The sequence below is a fragment of the Vanessa atalanta genome, chromosome 24 (genome assembly GCF_905147765.1).
Source record: "Vanessa atalanta chromosome 24, ilVanAtal1.2, whole genome shotgun sequence".
Lineage (NCBI taxonomy): Eukaryota > Metazoa > Arthropoda > Insecta > Lepidoptera > Nymphalidae > Vanessa > Vanessa atalanta.
In genome coordinates this window covers 1,931,781-1,953,988 of record NC_061894.1, presented here as the reverse complement: position 1 = coordinate 1,953,988, position 22,208 = coordinate 1,931,781, and the positions used below count along the sequence as shown (strand labels likewise).

The window sequence follows — 22,208 nt, the reverse complement described above, 5'->3', positions numbered from 1 at the left end:
TATTGTTTTTGTTTGTTTTAATACACATTACATTACTTTTTAAATTTTTTTTTATTTTATTTACTTTGATTATCTGTTAAAATACTTGTTCTTATTAGATTTTGCATGTATTAATGTAACAGTGGAAACTTTATTGGCTTTATGTGATACTTATTTTGGTATTAAATGTTTGTGTATTATACAAGCTCTTCAGGGTGATGATGGGGTAGCCGCGATTCTGCATTGGCACAAATAAAAGCCAGAATAAAAAAAAAGATTCTGTAGTGTATCGGGAATGTTCGGATATCGGGTCGATTGTTTTTATGCCATGATGCATAAAAGATGTGCAACCCTAGTGCGCAAAGTCAGTGGCAGCACCAACAGCATCCTTAGGATGATCGCCAGCAGACTTGACTGCCTGTATGTCAACAGTTGTGTAATCTCTAAAGGAATGGCGCAGCAATGATTATTAACAGCTTTTTTTCTTCTTTAGTCTTATTTATTGTACTAATTCTAGGACAAGATAATTGTCACTAACATAATGGACATATTGTCTGAAATAAATGATTTACTATTATCATTATGGTGTGTTTCCCGAAAAAAAATATCCCAATACGTCACCACCCTTCAGAACTAAGACGTTATGACCGTTGTGGATTTGGATGTATTTACACTGGCTCAATCACGCTTCTAACCGGTCCATATTAGTTAAATACTCAGTATTGCTGTTCGGTAGAATATAAGCAAACTATATGAGCAAGGGTTTCCAACTTACATTACATATTACTATAGGATGATCATTCTAGGGTAAGTAGGTGGTTCGTTGACCCGCATTCTAGCAAGAAGAAAAGCCGATCAGCGTGTCTGTACAAAATAGGTAGTCTGTTTCTCGAGTCCTGTCTCCAGTGAAATAGTGACGTACATGCCCATTGTTTCCATACAAAGAATTCCTTGACTGTTAATAATGTATACAATATCAATTACGGTTTTCAGTAAACACATCGATAACCTTTCTTTGCGTTGTATTATCGTAAATCAAGCCAGCACATTACGGCTCAATCCAAACAAAATGTCACACATCTATTAACGCTTGTTGGAATTGTAAACAATCATTCGCGTGAAAACAAATCGTCATATCCACAACCCCATAAATAATATTTTTCGGATCCAATACGTTCGCTGTAAACATTATCCGTCTCTTTCTATTACACTCTAGGTCGTATTTCTGTCTCTTTCATGAACTGAATTAGCAAAGAATCGTGTTTCATGTACATGTTAACCCGCTATTGCAGTGATTACGGTTTGTTTTACTCTTAGGTGTTTGGTTTAGGTGGGGGGGGGGGAAGGCCGATAGCGGAGATGCTATTTATAAAGAGGCACTGGAAAGTAAGAGGTGTATATTAACGTGCCCAGTACGGGATTATTAGTGCCGCCCCTGGACACTGTATGAACTGTCGCCCTAGTTTCAAATTTTGCATAAAATGGATGAAGCTTTTACTTGGTGGTAGGGCTTTCTGGGTAGGTGCCACCCACTCATCAGATATTCTACCGCATCAGCAGTACTTAGTATTGTTGTGTTCCGGTTTGAATGGTGAGTGAGCCAGTGTAACTACAGGCACAAGGGACGTAACATTTTAGTTCCCTAGATTGGTGGCGCATTGGTGATGTAAAGAATGGTTAATATTTTTTACATCGCCATTGTCTATGGGCGGTGGTGACCACTTACCACCAGGTGGCTCATTTACTCGTTCGCCTACCGATATCATAAAAAAGACATATTTTTTCTAATTGGCAATATTTCTTATAAATAAATATATGATCATTTTCCATGGACTATTTATAACCATAGTTATAGTATATAAATGAACAAAAACGAAAATTTATAAATTTTAATTTTTATTAATTGTTTAAGATAAAGAATGGCAACATATAAAATTGATAATATATAAAATACGCTGAGAAAAATTAAGATAACAGTTTTAAAGACGCGTAAACCAACTTTAAAAGCACAAGCTATTCAGCATCTTAGATCTCATTGTTTAAGTTTCTTAAAATGCTGACGTGCATTGGTTTAGATGTAACGATTTTATATCAAACTGAACTATGAATAAAAAAAAAACACAACGAGAAAAAAAGATTTGAAAACTGTATTTAACTGTACTTAAAATCTTCCATCATTCCTAATATATTTAGAATAGTTGGTAACTGACAATTTAAATCGCAGTATTAGAATATATTTTATTTAAATAAATAATGAAGACGCATTAAAAATTTATTAATTTAAATACCCAATTAAGTTGTAATTTATCCACAATAAGAGCGTTATTAGACCTTAATGTGTACACGGTGTATAATTAAATCAGACTCCACGTCTGTTGTTCCAATTTTAATTTGCAATACCTTTGAAGTTATAAGATAATTTATATAAAATAGAAATAATTTTAAAAATATCACTTGTTAATAATTCAAAAGGAAATAACGTTTTTTTTTCTTTTGTTACAGATAAATATGATTTAAACAAGAAGAATCGTCGTCGAGAAGAATCGTCTACAGCGAAAATGTTCAGAATAATATTCTTCGTTGTAATAATTCTTCTAAACGTTAAGTACAATAACGCAAGAGACGCAAATGGTATAAATATAATTGAACACAAATTTAACACAAACAAAAATGATCTCATTATTAATAGTTTTATAAAAGATAATCTAAATATTAGATCTAAAAGAAGTCTCAGAAATGCAGATGAAAAAATTGATAATTTCGATGAAATTAAGAATACAGGCAAAGTTGTTGATAAAGAAAACGTGACAGAAAAATGCGTAGGTGACGCTGAATACTGTAACATGACCAAAGAGGACTACGTAGCGATGTTAAATGATTACATATATCCACAGACTTATGAATGGATACTTATAGGTACTCACACAGCAGTCTTCGTTATCGGTCTTGTTGGAAATACCCTTGTCTGTGTAGCTGTTTACAGAAATCATTCAATGCGAACTGTGACGAATTATTTCCTAGTGAATTTAGCGGTTGCTGATTTTATGGTGTTGTTATTCTGTTTACCGGCGACGGTTTTATGGGATGTGACTGAGACATGGTTCTTAGGAGACGTTCTGTGCAAGATATTGCTTTATTTTCAGGTATGTACAAAAGTATTGCTTGTTTTTATTAAATTATTGATTACAGGACGTAAACCTAGATGAGGAGGCTTAAACTCAGCTGTATATTTTCTTTGATATATTTTTATGAGATAGTGATTTATTTATTTTTAAATATCAAATAGTAGGTAGCTCTGTAAATAGACTGCCTAATGAAAAGTGGTCATCACCTCCCATAGCCACACTGTAAGAAATATTAATGATAACAATGTCAATGTTCCACCAACAGTGGGAACTAAGATGCTACATCTTTTGTGCCTGTAGTTAGATTAGCCGACACTTCCTTCGAACCAGAACATAAAAATACTAAATATTGCAATTTAAGGGTAGAACATACACTAATACTGTTATTATAAATGAATTTAGAAAATAATATATTTATATTGTTAACCGATACGATTTTACGATTTTATACGATGTGAAAATGTGACCTTAATATTAGTAACACACTTTTTGTGTGGCTTAACTGAGATTTTAGACGGGGTTAGCGAACTTACCCGTATGATATGGCCCAAATTCTTCATTGTATACAAAAATATATATTTTCATTGCTATGTGTATTATAATACCTTTTCCAATGAATCGAGAATCGTATCGCAAGAATATAAATCACGAGCCAGGGTTTTTAAAAGGTTCGAATACTTTATCATTTTATTTATTTCGAGGTTATTTTGAGTCTGAAGTGATGAGAATTAACAAATGAACCATACATTTTTTTACATACATTAACAGCCTGTAAATATCCCACTGCTGGGCTAAGGCCTCCTCTCCCTTTGAGGAGAAGGTCTTGAAGCATATTCCACTACGCTGCTCCAATGCGGGTTGGTGGAATACACATGTGCCAGAATTTCATTGAAATTAAACAGATGCAGGTTTCCTCACGATGTTTTCCTTCACCGCCGAGCACGAGATGAAATATAGACACAAATTAAGCACATGAAAATTCAGTGGTGCCTGCCTAGGTTTGAACCCGAAATCATTGGTTAAGATGCACGCGCTCTAACCACTGGGCCATCTCGGCTCAAATGAACCATATCCATTGTGAATTGGAAAGTTTATAAAAGCACATTTACTCAAAAGCAAATTTAATTAAAGGCTTCTAATTTGCAAGGATTGAGCATTGAGAGCTCAGTTTATAGTAGAAAGAAGTAGATGGGAGCGCGCAGAACACTTTGTAGTGAAGCCACAAAAGCAGAACGTTAAAAACATCTATGCCTTTTTCCATCTCGAAAAAGGCATACAGTATTTTTTTTTAATTCAAAATGTTCCTAGTGTCTACCACTTTACTGCGACATTAGATATTCGAGATTGCGATTAAGAATTGTGTCTTTGACTGAATTGAACACGACCTCTATGTTGTGCGTGTCTATGGCTGTTCTGATATAGAGTTGTCTTTGGTTTGGTAACATATTGAGCAGGAACATTTGCACGTCTCAAATTATGCGGGTCAAAAGCAAATGGAAATAACTAACAATACTGAAGTAACAACACTGTTGACGCATTTAATTGATGGTAGGGCTTCGTGTTAGCCCGTCTGGGTGGATATCATCTATTCTACTGCCAAACAGCAATACTTTGTATTGTTGTGTTCGGGTTTAAAGGGTGAGTGACCCAGTAAAAGCACAAGGGACATAATAACTTAGTTCCCAAGTTTGTTGGTGCATTGGAGATGTTAAAATTAAAATTTCTTTCGGCGCCAATGTTTATGGTGGCGACGGCGACCACTTACCACCAGGTGGTCCGTTTGCCCATCTGCCTACATATTTCGTTAATAACGCAACGAAAAACGACGCGTGCCTCGCACTGCTCGGAATTTGAATTCGATTTTGTTGTTTTATAACCGCCTTTTGTTTTAAATATCGGTCTCGTACTTGTTGATCAAAATGTGTGAATTTTACGAATATGAGGTCTGGGTAAATACCACCGTCATTAATTCTACCGCTACGAACTATTTAATATCATCGTATTCCAGCTTGAAGTGTGAGTAAACCAGCGTAACAGACAAGGCACATTACATCGAAACAAACGCAAGATAGCAACATTTAGAATAATATCATATTCGCCGCTACCAATTTATTACCAAAAATATTACATTTATACGTCAATACACTAAAAAACTATGAGTAATAACTCACGAGTGTCGGCATTAACAACATACATTACAGGTAGGTGGCGAATTCACCAGTCAGCGTATCCATAGAAAACAAAAACCAAATCAAAAAATCTTCAGTGCTGATGTATTTGTGCGGTTGTGTAAAATCAGTCAGATAGTTTATTTGTTTGATTATTTTGAATCAAAAAAGTGACATACCGATATATGTACTGATTTGCTTATACCCATTTGTTAAACAGTAAATAAAAATGTTTCTACTGAAAGTTTGTATGAAAGGGTCCGATTTTTGAATCGCGCTAACGTTTGGTTCGCCCCAATATATATATGGTCTTGACAGTAAGTATATAACATTGAAATTTTTGGAACTTAGTTTTCCATTGAAATTACCACGTGTACTTGATCATGAGAGTACTCTTGTAACACACTTTTGTTTATGTAATTCTATTCGATTTCTAACTACATTCCAGCATTCTACATAAATTAATTATAATTTTCAAAGGCGTAGAATGTATTCGTAACATATTAAGTTTGGCGTTAGAAATGATTAGTGATGTCTGCTCTTGATGCGTGACCTTCGATTTGTATCCACGTGATCCATCGGGTAAGAATATTTGCGATAGTTGAAATAATATTTACAAACACTCAAGTTATTTTAATATATGAAATTCCGCGCCTACGATATTATTGAATAATATATGATTACGTTCAATCATTATATGTGTTCTATAACTCTGATAGTTAATACGAATTATGTATTGAAAATATAGGGTAGGTATGTTGTGTTAGTCGTAATGATTCGTGTTTGATTACTAGGAATTATTCTTGTTTAATAAACTTCTTAAAAATCATTGATTGAACACCACGCACGCGAGCGATTGAATACTACCAAGCGAGCCGAGATGGCCCAGTGGTTAGAACGCGTGCATCTTAACTGATGATTTCGGGTTCAAGCCCAGGCAAGCACCACTGAATTTTCATGTGCTTAATTTGTGTTTATAATTCATCTCGTGCTCGGCGGTGAAGGAAAACATCGTGAGAAAACCTGCATGTGTCTAATTTTAACGTAATTCTGCCACATGTGTATTCCACCAACCTTCTCCTCAAAGGGAGAGGAGGCCTTAGCCCAGCAGTTGGAAATTTACAGGCTTTTAATGTAAAATGTAAAAATGAACACCACGCCTTATTTCCCCCACAGGCATTAGGAAGGTTATTTCATTTTCTTCCCAGAGGAACGGAATTGCGATTCAATGGATAAATGCTGCTAGTATTCTTGCTCCCACGGGGTCATGATTTTTTGTACAGTAACAATTTTTAAAGTTCTCATGTAAATAAGGGTATATTATTTCGTAATATTAATGTAGAATTCTGATCGTTGATATTAAAACTATATGATACCAATATTTAATCAATCGATTCATTAATCAGTTAACATTATTATATGATACTAGTTGTCGTCCGCGGCTTCGCTCGCGTTTTAGGGGTTGGTTGTCATGTGTCAGACAAAAAAATGGGTCACGGTGCACGGTTTATGTTTACGAAATAATATGTTTTTTATATTTGAGTTGAATAACGAAAAACGAACAAAAAAAACGAGTTGAGTTGAATAAGAAACGGAAGGTAAATTGCGGTTTTCGATTTATGACGCATTGAAAAAAAAAACTACTTACTAGATCGCGTTTAAACCAATTTTTGGTGGAAGTTTGCATGGTGATATACATTGTATATTTTTTTTAGTTTTATCATTCTCTTACTTTAGAAGTTACAGGGGGGGGGGGGGGCACATTTTACCATTTTGGAAGTGTCTCTAGCGCAAACTATTCAGTTTTTTAAAAAATGATATGAGAAACCTCAGTATCATTTTTGAAGACGTATCCATAGACACATACTTCTTTTTTTTTCTATTTTTGTGTGAAAATCTTAATGCAGTTCACAGAATACATATATTATTATTTATTGTTATATTAACTTACCAAGTTTTAACAGTATAGTTCTTATAGTTTCTAAAAAAAGTGGCTGTGACATACGAACGGACAGACAGACAGACATGACAGATCTATAATGGTTCCGTTTTTTTCGATTAGGCTACGGAACCCTAAAAATATTGGTATTTGAATAATATTCTAACTTGGTTATTACACTTATTTTAACGTACTCAGTTTCAAGCTTGTTGATTTTAAATGATTTCTTTTATGAGCCTACTTGTATAAAATATGTTTAGATTTTGATATTATTGGTATCTATTTATTTTTGCAACAATCTTATGTATATTCACAGTAACATTGATCACTTTGACAGAATCAGTGATACAGTAATTATCATTGTACGAACACGAGAAGTGAAGGAGGATAATAAACCTTTTTGGAACAATGTATCCCATCAAAAACTTAAATGTAAAAATGAGAGCCAAGTCAAATATTATGATATGTATCTTGGTTGTTGTCTTCAATGACAAAAGAAGTGAGATCTAAATGGGTGCCAAGTTAAATAGTCCTTTCTGAAATTTATTTATAACAACATAAAATATCATTTCTTCTTATAACTTGGGATAATATATTGTTGCCTAAGGTCTGTCTTGGCTAGTTCTCATATATGAATTATATTATATATGCATGTACTTAATTTGCGTTCGTGTTCAATCGTGACCGAAGATTTAGATATTTCCATAAGAGGCTTTTGTATACAGACATTACGGGTAGCTTTACAGTATATATTAATTTTTAGTTTTACATGTAAAATACTATTCAATTTCCTTCTTCCTTCAATAAATAAATGAGTTTAACTGAAGTTATATCGTGACGTATAATTTAAATTACTTCCGGTATGGGAACCCGTTTGCAAATATCTTTGATCATTGCGAAGACGATAATTTGCTTTAATTTATATTACTATGCTAGAAAATCAGTATGTAAGAGAGGATTTCATTAATATTATTTATACATATATAATTTCATTATTATATGGTTATGATAATAATATAATAATAGGACTCGTATAATGATAATATTAAGATATTTTATCATCAAACATTTTATTAAGCACTTTATTGACTTTTTTATGATACAGGTAGACGGACGAGCAAATGGGCCACCTGATGGTAAGTGATCAACACCGCCTATAGACAATGGCACTATAAGAAATATTAGGCATTCCTTACACCACAAATGCGCCTCCAACCTTGGGACCTGAAATGTTATGTCCCTTGTGCCTGGCTCACTTACCCTTCGAATGGGACACAACAATATGAGGTACCCACTCAGGTACCCGGAGGGCTTGCAAAAGGCCCTCCCACCACGTAATATATCACGGTTTTTTATACAAACTATATATGAAGTTCTAATCGTGTTTACTAAAAGATAACTCTACAAATTAGCGCTTAAAGCGCTAAGCGATAAAGCCGTCTTATTGTACAACCGCGTTCCTTATGATACGTGCTTAATTTTTTTAACGTATCGTGTAAAATAATATGTATCTATATATTGAAATACAATTAATAAGGATATAACTAAGGGCAACATAAACTAAATACAAGTATACTGTTTCGTTACCGTTCCGCATCCGAGTTGCCTTTAATTTATTAGATTTGCTCGACTTGCGATTCTAACTGCGTTTTATGCGACGTGTTCGTTGAATTTCATGCAGGATAAATAATAAGTTAAATTGTATTTAATTTTATGAAGATTCTACATTTTGAGCCAGTGGCATGTTTACATTTAATTCCATAGCACAACAAGAATATTTTGAAGTGCTTTAATGAGCCTATATACTTCGATAAAGAATATTTAGATTTTTTAAATTATTGTAAAATAAATATCTTAAATTATAAATTATTATTATTATTTATAATAATTTAAGATATAAGTCTTAATATCTCAATTAATTTAACGATTTCAAAAAAAAAACAAAAACCAATGCACACACGTACACCTAAACAGTATTCTAATGTCGTGAATACTTTGTAGCTAACATAATTGTTCTGTATTTATATTTTTATTTTCTTCCAATGCCAAAATAGCTTATTAATATTAATTTATTGTAATATTTCGTGGCTGTATATTTTCAATATTGTACAATAATTTTATTCATCAATCATAAAAAAAAAAAGAAACTAATATTGGTATTTGAATAACTTTTTTTTTTATTGCAGTCAGTATCGGTGACGGTATCAGTGTTGACTCTGGCGTTCATCTCAGTGGACCGCTGGTATGCCATTTGTTATCCACTCAAGTTCAAATCGACGATCAACCGCGCGAAGACTGCAATTTTTGTCATATGGGCTGTATCTTTATTGTTCAGTAAGTGTTATTGTTATATGTATCACGTAAAATGAATTAAATAACTTCACCCCTGGGTAGATACCACACAGAATTATTCCAAAAGTCCTAGGCTATCTAATTGGCGCATAAGTTTATTGGCGATGTCATGCTTACCATTCTGCTCCTCTTGTTAGCTCGTCTTACTTCTTACTATCTGTCTATAAATAATCTATGGATTTGGCTGCAACATTGTCTTCTAAAAGAAATTTAAATTTATTAAGCCAACAAAACAAACATACATTAAACTAACTATAAAAAATCATCAACTCCACGAAGATATTTGGTTACTCTTTTCTTTGTCGCACCGCCCAAATGAAATTCTCTACCAATACACGTGTTCCCCTCCTCATATAATTTGCGTTCCTTTAAAAGAGACTTGAAGATGCCTCTTAAAGGCCACCATGGCAAGGCGGTTAGTGCAGCTCATTTTTCTGAATATACTAGCCGTCTTTGAGTTTGGACCACTACTACCATTAGATGGAGTGGAGTCATTTGCCTATACGGAATTTATATAAAAAAGAATGATCAGTGAATGTTAATTTTTTTTCTAGATACTCCTGAATTGGTAGTACTGACAACAGTGAAGACAGTACCTCTCCGCTTTGAGTTGGAATACCTCGTCCAATGCACAGCGATATGGTCATCAACTAGCGACCTTGTGTGGCATATAATTAAAGTTGTTTTTATTTACACGTAAGTTTACATACCACATTATTGGTGGGATTTCAACAACCAATTGACAAATAAAAATCGCAGTTTCAACGAACCGATCAACGTCTAAATGAGACAGGATAAAATTTCAAATTTAGAATTTACCGAAAAATCGAGATGTTTTGTTATAATTAATTAATAGTATTCAAATTCTTTTCACTGAGAATATGTTACAAATTATGTTATTATAGAACCTTTTAAAATAGAGCAAAGTATGTTAATATACTTATCTTAGTAGTATAATCGTAGTCTTCAATGTTATTTACTAAAAAGATGAATTATACCTGTTTATAATTTCGCTACACACAAATTACTACAGTACCATATTTTATTAAATTTTGTTGAAATATAAAACGAGACATAAAAAATGTTCAAGGTTAAATCTGTAAAATATTCTAATTTACGTTTTTAGTAAATAAGATAGACGTCACATTCAGTATTAATTTTAACCTTGTTTTAACTTGGAAGCTTCTTTAAAAGGAATATTTTTTTAAATATAATTTGTAAAATAAATTTACTTATTAAATTTCCCTGACTGTTTTTCTGACAGTACTTAATCTATATCACTTTTCGACGTTTTAAAAGGTTCTATCATAACATAATTTAAATATATAATTTATTTGAATTCTTACTATTTGCACTAAATATGATACCATTGATTATGAATCATTTCAAACCCTTAATATAACAATCTTTATTTAATTAATCATGTTATTTATGTTCGTGAATGTTCTCTTTCAGAATACCACTAATTTTGATGACGATGGCGTATCACCAGATCGTTAGGATTCTTTGGAGTTCTGAGAAGATACCAGGACACGCTGAAACTACGAAGCTCGCTCCAGCTGAACAAAGTTAGTATGGCTGTGTACTTAATATTATTTTATTTAAAACTCCAATACATTACATCGTAATGACATTAGTGTTTTGTGGATTCAATTTAATATAATTATACAAGTTGAAAATTGTGGTGCCTATCACTTGTCTTAAATTATTAATTCATAAATTATAATACAGTATAGTAACAGTAACATCCAGGAAAATTCCCACAGCTTGGCTTAGGTCTTCTTTTGTTTTTGAGGAAAAAGTTTGGCCTTCTCCACCATGCTGCTCCAATGCTCATCTTTCTGCCATTCTGTAGATGCTAAAATTCCTACTATTGGGCCAATGTCATATATTTTGTTAAGATAATAAACGAAAATCAATCTACCTTGCAATTTAACAATACGAGAAAAATGTATTCTATAACGATTGCAAAATTGTCCATAAAATAAATTATGATATCCTTGTTTTACGCTGGAATTTCAATTCAGAAAGATATCCGGGTCCTGGGTGTTTTTTTACTATAGGTAGGCGGACGGACAAATGGCCTAATACCACCACAACCAATAAGAAATTTTAACCATTCCTTACATTGTCAATTTGTCACTAACCTTGGCAATTAAGATATCATGTCCCATGTGCATGTAGTTGCACTGGCTCACTCATTCTTTAAGCTGGAACACAATTTATTACTTATTTATTTTACTGCCAAGCAGTAGAATATATGATGAGTGGGTGGACCCTGGGATAGCACAAAGACCTACCACCAAGTATGTGGATTAAATGGAATTATTTATAGCTGAAAACGCTACGATGGCTGTTTTTGACACGGATTGGAGATGCCACTCCTATGCAACGCTCGTAGCTCGCTGGAGTTTTCCTCGGGGACTCATTAGTGCTTACAGCAGTGTGTGCTCGTCCTAGCTATCAACATCCTCAGAGAAATTATAACATACTTAGTAAACCAATAGAAAATCATTGGGCAATGTAATATTTTTCCCTTATGATAGAAACGAAAAGCTGTGAAGCTTTCCGAACTGTTCTCACAATATTTTATTTCGAAGTCCAGCTTTGATCGGTTGCATTTAGTTAGTGATTTTAATTAGTTATTATAGTTGAATAAGATCCACGTATTGTATACCACAAATCTCCTTTCACCAAAACACAGTAAATATCGTGTCCGCATATTTTAAGTCAACACAGCACGTACAGCGCTCTCAATAAATATAGAGCTTTTGATCACAAATCAAATTTTATGGTTATTGATTGTTTTACTGAGCATATTATAGCGTATTTTCGTTCGGCTTAAGACACAAGCTGAAGCGTGATTGTTATGATAGGCTGATCTATATTTACTATGTATTATTTCATAATTAGATTAAGTATAATCCGAAATTCTATACTAATATTATAAATGCGAAAACAACTCTGTTCGTCTGCTCTTTCCATTAAACCGAATTCAATGAAATTTGGTATAAAGTAAGCTTGAACTCTAAAGAAGGACATATGATACTTTTTATGCTTAACATCTGGAAATTAAGCCCTAAAACGCGAGCTAATCCGTGGGGCACATATAGAGTTATTACATACATTTCATAGATTCTATTAGAGTTGTAGACCTTACCATACTCGTCTGGAAGCGGTGGTGGCTACTATTTTGCTATCAAATAGCATGTTTGCCGTGACAAAGCATCATAAGGAGTATCTATTTTTAATTATGATATGTATTTAGCTCTTCAACCATGGGTGGTTTAACGTTGGGCTCTTTAGGTACCATTCACCATTTACTCCAATGGCATACCGTATTGTCGTGTTCCAGTTTTGGTGACTGTTCAATATAATTACGGGAATAAGAGCCTAGATATCATATTTGGAAACGTACTGACTTAATATAGCATACCTTTGCCTCTTTAAATAAAAAAAAAATGAATAGCGTAACTTTTAATTTATAATCTGGAAAGTTCTAGTCTTGTACCAAAAAATTACATTACAATAAAGTTAACGAATGAAAGAATTGAGCGAACGATAAAATTACGATTGATATACGGGGCGTCGGTATCCGAGATATTTCGATTTCGTTTTTCATTATTATCATCATAAACAAGAGATGGAAGGTGCTACCTATTTAGCAAAATTTTATTCATTTCATTTATAATAGAGAGTAATGAGGCAGATGTTCATCTTTTTCTTTAATAAACTACATAATTGACTTTGAAGTAGGTTGAATATTTGATTTTGTAAGAGAAAATATAATTTCGCGTGAATGAATATAAAAAGGCGAATTTAGTTAATTTTTTATTCACACAACTTTTGACTGAATGGAGTACTTGTAGGAAATATCTTGGTGGTAGGGCTTCGTGCAAGCTCGTCTGGGTAGGTAGCACCCACTCATCAGATATTCTACCGCCAAACAGCAGTACTCAGTATTGTTGTGTTCCGGTTTGAAGGGTGAGTGAGCCAGTGTAACTACAGGCACAAGGGACGTAACATCTTAGTTCCCAAGGTTGGTGGCGCATTGGTGATGTAAGGGATGGTTAATATTTCTTACAACGCCATTGTCTATGGGCGGTGGTGACCACTTACCATCAGGTGGCCCATTTGCTCTTCCGCCTACCGATATTATAAAAAAATGTCTTTAATTTATGAATTAACATTCATACCTAAATTCATTTACGTATTAATTTATTATATCTATGCTATTATATAACAAAAGTAACTCAAAGGTTATGTAATAAATGACATAGATAATTCGTATCTGATTGCTTTAATGTAACAACATTATAAAATTACTTTACAAGTATTGATGTAAGAGTTGTTTATAAGATGTGTGTTAGTCGATAATCGCGAACCTGACATGGGGTTCTGGGTTTTGGGTTTGTGGTTTTGGGATCCGCTGTAAAGAACAGCTACTGGACCAATATTAGGGGTATATAATGTGTGTATATTGCTTGGTGGTAAGGCCTTGAACAAGCCCGTCTGGATAGGTAACAACCATTGTACTATTGCGCTCACATTGCAAACGCTGGCTAAACCCTACAAGATAGATCAAAATAATGTACTACAGTATTGTACACCTCAAAAAGGTCTTCAAAAAAGTCCACGATATATCTCTATACATCTCTATACAGTCTATCGCTCAGGGTAAACCACAATAATAATTTCTTATCCTTTTTTACGAGAAATAATGGCTTATTTTCGAAGCGATTTTAAGCAATACGCCATAAATCCTTATCTAATTAAGTATCATTAGTAATTATCATTTAATACAGATAGACATAGTAGTTTGTATTGTCTAATGACAAAAAAGCTCTGAACGTTGTAAGACATTCTGTAGTATATTTAGTGTCAGCATTGCACCCGTGTGAAGCCGGGGCGGGTCGCTAGTGGTTAATATATCACATCAGGTGGCACATTTGCTCATGCGGCCTACCTATATAGTAAAAAATGTATCTTTTTATTAATTAAATGATGTTATTTCAGCGCAACTAAGCTCACGTCGGAAGGCAGCGAAGATGTTGGTAGCGGTCGTCATAATGTTCGCCGTTTGTTATTTTCCCGTTCACCTACTGTCCGTGCTCAGGTTAGTTATTTAATTTATATAAAGCTAAGTGTATTTACATAATAATAATTAATATTAAAGCCTTACCTATATACAAATAATAATTAAAAACAGTTACTGCACAGAACATGACAGCGTGTAAAGTAATGTGAATCGCAAATACTGGAAGTCATTCATCTACATTTGGAGCCAAAATGTTGATACCTTATTTAAATTTTAAATGTCAAATAGCTCAGTTAGAATTGGAGTTTGTCGATAACAATTTACTTTATTATTTTTTTACGTCTTTCTTTTTGTTTTTCTTATACAGCCGTAGCACAGCTATCTAACTTTTCCCGCTCTCTAAAATTATAGCCTTCGGTACAAGGACTTAAATTGTTTTGACACATACAAACTTACTTTACAAACTTTGTGAGTGTCTTTTTTGCGATGAGTCCGACAAACTTTTCTAATGCGAAAAGTTTCGGCGCTGCTGCGTTTTCGAATGCTCGATTCCTGGAATTGTCGATATGACGTCACTATGACTCTGATTTTTTTAAAATAACAATTAAAAATTGTGGTCAACTTGTCCGACGAGAAAGATTTTGCGTATGTCTACCACCCCGAAAATGTTTTTGTTCTGAATGAATGATGAATGAACGAATGAATTTGTTAAAAATTCAGAGAAATCAAATTTTACGAACACAAAGACGTATTTCTAGCACGTACTCAGAGAATTAAAATATATTTGTCAATTCGTTGATTAACGACATCAAAACGTAAATTTATTTAAATAGTTTGTTTGAGAGAATTATGATTGTTCGAAGATTCTTAATTAAGTTTCTTTACTTCATTACCTGATAAAATTTTATAAGAGATCTACAATCTAATTTGAATGAATCTGATCTTAATTTAATTTGTTCTTTATTATACACATTCAATAAACGAAATGCCTATACATTTCTCAAATTTATTTATTAAATTATTAAACATGGCGTGTTTTATCGACATATCTAAAGAAATACTAGAAGTATTACTTTGAACTGAACACACATCAATGGATCCGACCATTAATTTATTACACTTATATTAAATTAATTAATATAAGTGTAATAAATTAATCCTATTCGCGCTAAAGGAACATTGAATATATAAAATTAGCATTAGAATTAGCAGCCCGTAAATGTCCAACTGCTGGGATAAAGGCCTCCTCTCCCTTTGAGGAGAAGGTTTGGAGCATATTCCACCACGCTGCTCACTGGAGGTTGGCGGAATACACATGTGGCAGAATTTCGTTGAAATTAGACACATGCAGGTTTCTTCACGATGTTTACCTTCACCGCCGAGAAGAATTATAAACACAAATTAGGCACATGAAAATTCAGTGGTGCCTGCCTGGGTTTGACGCCCGAAATCATCGGTTAAGATGCACGCGTTCTAACCACTGGGCCATCTCGGCTCTTAAAAAAAAATTATCAGGTAATAAAAAAATTGAACTTCTTCGTAAATTCCACGCTATCAAGCCGTTCGATCACATTCCAAACAATGACGATTTTTTTATTGAAACGTTCAATTAGCGTTTATATGTACGACAATTTCACATTCTTGTGAGAATTCCGGCAAACGCAAAAGTATACTCATAAGTATACAAATATCTTAATATCAACAAATATAAACATAGATAAATCAAAATAATACAGTACTCAGTATTGTTGTTATCCGGTTTGAAGAGTGAGTAAGCCAGTGTAACTACAGACACAAGGGACATAACATCTGGTAATGTAAGGAATGGTAAATATTTCTTATAGTCCGCCAACCTATGCTATAAAAAAAATCATAACATCATATACATACATATATCCGAGTCATTATACATTTGGAATTACAAATGAACCGAGAAGACTTCTGATCCTATGTGCGTTCGCTGCTATCTTGAAAAAACAGGCCAAGTGCGAGTCGGACTCGGGCATGAAAGATTCCGTACAGTTATCTATAAAAGCGACAAAAAAATGGTTGTTCAAAATCAAACTCAAATTCCTTTATTCAATATAGAATTATTACAATTACTTATTGACAGTCAAATGAAACACTACCACCGGTTCGAAATAGAAAACACCCTGACCTGAGAAGAACCGGTGAAATAAACTCAACGGGTCTTTTTTTTGTCAGCAGTTTTTCAGCAGTGGGAAATTTACAGGCTATTAATGTAAAACTTTTTTTATTTGATCCCTCGAGGAGGTAAAATTGGTACAAAGGCTTGTGCGCTAAAAGTTTTTATAAACTAGTGGTTAATGACACGTCTATCGGGCATTGGTGATCATGTACCAATCAGGTAACCCTTTTGCCAGTTTGTCTAGCTATCTTAAAATATATTTATATCAATCCGTTTATTACGTCCGCCTCCGCTTATAATGACCAACCGTTTATTACGACGTAATTATACTATGAAGTTTGGTTTTCATATAAAATTCTTTGTAAAAAAGTTGCATATAATGACTTCCCAGTTCGCTTATTATGACCCATTTTTTAATAAATTATGTTTAGTCATAACGGCTGACATGTTTTTTTACACCTTCGGTAATGTTCGTTGATTCCCGGCGACTTTCGGCACCTAGCTCGTGTTTGTTTTTCGTCTGAGTAAGTAATTGACATAGGTCAAGCATCACACACGGGGAAGAAGAAGTCGAGGAAGAACTATTACTTACCGCAGAAGAGGCATTAAAGGCCGCAGAACAATTATCACGATATATTCATAGCAATACTGAAAATGATAATTCGACCATGGCTATTTTTTTTTATGATATCGGTAGACGGACGTGCAAATGGGCCACCTGATGGTACGTGGTCACCACTGCTCATAGACAATAGCGTTGTAAGAAATATTAACCATTCCTTACATCACCAATGCACCACCAACCTTGGGAACAAAGATACTGTTATTTGGCGGTAGAATATCTGATGAGTGGGTGATACCGACCCAGACGGGCTTGCACAAAGTCCTACCACCAATTAAAATACCCAATAGTAGAAAAAACAAAGGCATTGTATATCGTGCGTTTATTATGACATGTTTGTCAATTCCCTTCGATATCATTATAAACGGATTCCACTGTATTCCATACGTACTCGTATACGTATTCGTTTTATAGTTCTTAAATTTAACACATTGTAATATAATTCGTTCAATTCTGCAGTCTTTTTTATATTCTTAACTTATCGAGATTGTTTCGTAAACTTTAATGAGCGTTTATGAAATTGGAGATTCATTAAAATGTTATGTTACAATTTCATCGATAGTAAAAAGATATTATTCTATACAAGATAATATTAAATGTGTTTAAAAGTAATCATTTGTTGTTATTTTATAATTAATAATTTGCGTTAGTTATGTTATTTAAAAATAAGGTATAGTACTATACAACTTACATGTAGCATCGGCAAAATTCGTTAAGCCGATCACACCCGTATTAAGTGCGCAAATGAAAATAATCTTTACACACGCGTAATAATATATTTTGTCTTATAATACATTCGTCAAATTGTGAAATGATTGATTTTTTTAATTTGTCAATGCTGCATATAAATTGTGTCGTATTATAATAGCCCCACTGCTGGACATAATGTGTTTTGTAATTTAAAATAGTATCTACTGTTCCAATCGTAATGATCAATTCTTAGGTTGTTTTTTTTTTTCTTCTAAACTACGTGACAATTTTTGAATTAATTTGAGTTCACGTAGTTCTTACTGTGCACTGGGCCTTATAGGCTTCTTAGGAAAGGAGGTGTTAAACCAGCAGCGGTATATTTACTACTGTTACTTAACTTTATTTATTGTTTATTTAGAAACGAAGATTTTGATTTATTTGTTGAGTCCATGCGAATATTTTTTATGTGATTCTAAATCTATATTTATAATTTCGTGCAAATCTACGATACATTCGATCGAAGCCTATCTATAATTAAAATTAAATTAATTATTATTATTCGATAATATATATCGTTAGCAAAATTCGTAGCATAATGTGTGCAAAAACCCCTGTGTGCAAATTCAATGATATGACGATGACATGACATAACTGTCATGACAATGACATGACATAACTGTCATGTCATTGACATTTGCACACATGGGCGGCGTTATGTTAATTGGAATGCCAAAATTAGTAATATACCTTTTATTTTCACCACCTAAATATAAAATATAGATGTTTGATAATCGTAATGATATTCACAAGGTTTATATGAAAAAGTTATGTGTTATATGAAAAGTAAATGAAGAACCGTTTGTTTAGTTTTATTTATTTTACCACTTGGTGGTAGGGCTTTGTGCAAGTCCGTCTACCTACCTAGGTACCACGATGTAAGGAATGTTTAATATTTATTACAGCATCACACCAGCTTCCGTCAATCTATATAAAAAAAAAACACTTGAGTGAAACCGGGTATTTATCTTGTTGGAAAAGGAGAGGAGAGGAGGCCTTTAGCTCAGCAGTGGGAAATTTACAGGCTGCTAATGCTAAAAAATATTCATCGAGTGTTTCTGGGTATGATGATAATATGTTACTTTTCTCATTACAGATATGTACTTGATATGAAACAAAACGATGTCATCACGTTCCTTGCTCTAATATCTCATGTTCTCTGCTACGCAAATTCAGCTATCAATCCATTGATTTACAACTTCATGAGCGGTAAGTTTCACTATAAAACTAATTTAAATAATTATCATTTATAATACACCCCAGGTATTTATATTGCTCACGAATAACGATAAAAAATATTAATAAAGTGATTCTGCCTGGTAATAAAAATATCCATGCAAAGAGAGAAATTACATAATGAAAATTTAAAAACGCCGACGACCTCCGTGGTCGAGTAGTGTGTACACTGATTTTCATGATTACGCCACTCCGAGTGCCGGGGTTTTATTCCCGGCCGAGTCGATGTAGAAAATGTTTGCGGTACCGTCGTTACTTCTGATTCTCCATAACACAAGTGCTTTAGCTACATATATTGGGATCAGATACAGGGAGCATGTGAAGTTGTCCAATATTTTTTGAGCTTTGATTGAGTTTCGATTTGAGTTTAATAAATGTTCAGGCGCAGGAGTTCTGTTTTACTCGCTTTTCAGGACGTGTAAGCATTGACATTTTCCATACTCCGGACAATTTATTATTATGGTCTCGATATTTCTATGGTCTGACTTTAAATCCGAACCCAAGACTGAAACTGGCCTTATGAGCTAACCACTAGAGCAATGAGTGGATTCAAACATTCTAATGTGGAATGAAGGAATGTGTTCAATTTCTAAACCTACCAGAAATTAATTCAACCAAGAAATATAAAATCTGCTTTCGATTCTTATGTAAATATTTAGAGAAAATTATAAGAAAGGAATTCGGGTCGTTAATATTTAACAAATGGACTATAAAATTTTACAGGTAAATATCGAAGAGAATTTCACCGAGCATTCTGCTGCTCGACGAGACTTACACACGATACGCTGACAACGATGACTCGCTTAACAACATCCAAGAAGAAATACGACCAAGCACCAGAAAAACTTCAACGTTGCGACCACATGTCATTAAAACATCAAAATCCAAGTCACCTTCCCATATCGAGACATAACTATAACCACACATCGTTAAAAGAACAAGGATATGACCATAATAAATTTAATGATCATTGTGGTCACATGTCGCTACAATGCCTTAAATGCGACACAAAAATAGATAAAACTTGTGACCACATGTTCTCAAACTGTCACAAATTTGACCACATAAACTTAAAATGCCAGAATTGTGATCACATGTTTCACAACAATAAATGCAATTTATTGAACAACGGTCAAAGACGATACAAGAATGTTTGTACTTATAATAATAATTGTTCTAGAACATAATCTAGCAAGAATCTATCTGAATAGAATATGTTGACAGTATATTATTGGTATAAATAAATTAAGATAAATATAATTAAACACAATTAAAATTCCAATAAAATGTTCGTTACGATTATTACGTTAAATGTAATTTAAAAAAAAAAGCCGTCGTAATTATACTGACCGGAGCACTGTGTGTTATACAATTAAGAATATTTGTTGTTAAATATTACTAGCAAAATGACTTCTTTAGTGTAGCATTATTGTTTATTCGGTGGAACGGCTTTGTGTAAACCCGTCTGGGTAGGTACCACTCACGTATCATATACCCTATTTTTATATAAAGCCTGATCGTGAAGTTAAGTAGTCATCACTGCATATATATATATTGCATTAGCATTAGCAGCCCGTAAATGTCCCACTGCTGGGATAAAGGCCTCCTCTCCCTTTGAGGAGAAGGTTTTTAGCATATTCCACCACGCTTCTCCAATGCGGGTTGGCGGAATACACATGTGGCAGAATTTCGTTGAAATTAGACACATGCAGGTTTCCTCACGATGTTTTCCTTCACCGCCGAGCACGAGATGAATTATAAACACAAATTAAGCACATGAAATTTCAGTGGTGCCTGCCTGGGTTTGAACCCGAAATCATCGGTTAAGATGCACGTGTTCTAGCCACTGGGCCATCTCGGCTCATATATATATATATTGGAACCATATATATATATATTGGAACTGTAAGAAATATAAACCATATCTCAAATCACCAATGCACCACCAACCTTGAGATTTATGATGCTAAGGTTGGTGGCTGTTACACTAGCTCACTCACCCTACAAACCGGATAACACTACTAAGTATTACTTGTTCGACGGTAGATTGTAAGATGAGTCAGTGCCAACATCCATGGTGAAACAGCTTCGAAGTGTACTAATATGAAACAGATAGGTTTCAACAATATTTTTTATATATCTGATATAAATAAAGTTCTCCGTAAAGAAAATTTATACAACGAAGTTGAGGAGTAAAAATATTTATGGATAATTAAGAAAAAAAAATCAATTTGTACTGTGTGTGTGTTTATCTATACTAATATTATAAATGCGAAAGTTACTCTCTCTGTTAAGCTTTCACGGCCAAGCTTTTTGAAGAAATTGGTATAGTTCAAGCTTAAATCCCGAGACATAGGTTACTATTTTATACAAAAAAACCGCTAACCCCAAAACTAGTACTATATATATTTGCATAGCGACCTGCCCCGCCTTCGCACGGGTGCAATTCACGAATAAAGAGATTTATATTATATAATTGAAAATACAATGTATATATGCACTGAGGAACAGCATAGCTTTCTACCAATGAAAACATTTGTAGAAATGGGCCATATGCCCAGGTCAACCCCCGCCCCCACGTATAAACGAACAAATTATACCTCTTTATAATATTACTATAGATAAAAGCTTGGTGATAATATATTTAATGTATAATTACAACGAAAGATTAAAAATTTAATTATACTTTGATCTCTACTGTATATTTGTCTCATAAAATAATTATATTTTATAAAAGTTATTTAATATTGAGTATTAAAACTATCTAGTCGAATTATATGAAGTATGTTTTTTATTGTATCTAAGCTGATTGTTTTTTTATTTAGTATATTTAGTTTTACATTAATGGTAATC

General features: G+C 33.5%; 1 protein-coding gene across 1 annotated transcript; it reads left to right on the top strand.

Moving 5' to 3' along the window:
* Positions 1 to 2,537: 2,537 nt before the first annotated feature.
* LOC125073442 (orexin/Hypocretin receptor type 1-like) lies at positions 2,538 to 20,963 on the top strand. The gene is made up of 7 exons (XM_047684272.1): positions 2,538 to 3,122; positions 9,398 to 9,545; positions 10,118 to 10,259; positions 11,019 to 11,131; positions 14,580 to 14,679; positions 19,216 to 19,328; positions 20,079 to 20,963. The coding sequence occupies exons 1-7, from the start codon at positions 2,538 to 2,540 to the stop codon at positions 20,540 to 20,542; spliced, it is 1,665 nt and encodes a 554-aa protein (XP_047540228.1). The 3' UTR covers positions 20,543 to 20,963.
* The last annotated feature ends 1,245 nt before the right edge of the window (positions 20,964 to 22,208 follow it).

Coding starts and splice junctions, on each gene's coding strand:
- LOC125073442 (XM_047684272.1), top strand. CDS start 2,538: ATGTTCAGAATAATATTCTTCGTTGTAATAATTCTTCTAAACGTTAAG. Junction 3,123..9,397: donor AGATATTGCTTTATTTTCAG/GTATGTACAAAA, acceptor TTTTTATTGCAG/TCAGTATCGGTGACGGTATC. Junction 10,260..11,018: donor AAAGTTGTTTTTATTTACAC/GTAAGTTTACAT, acceptor GTTCTCTTTCAG/AATACCACTAATTTTGATGA.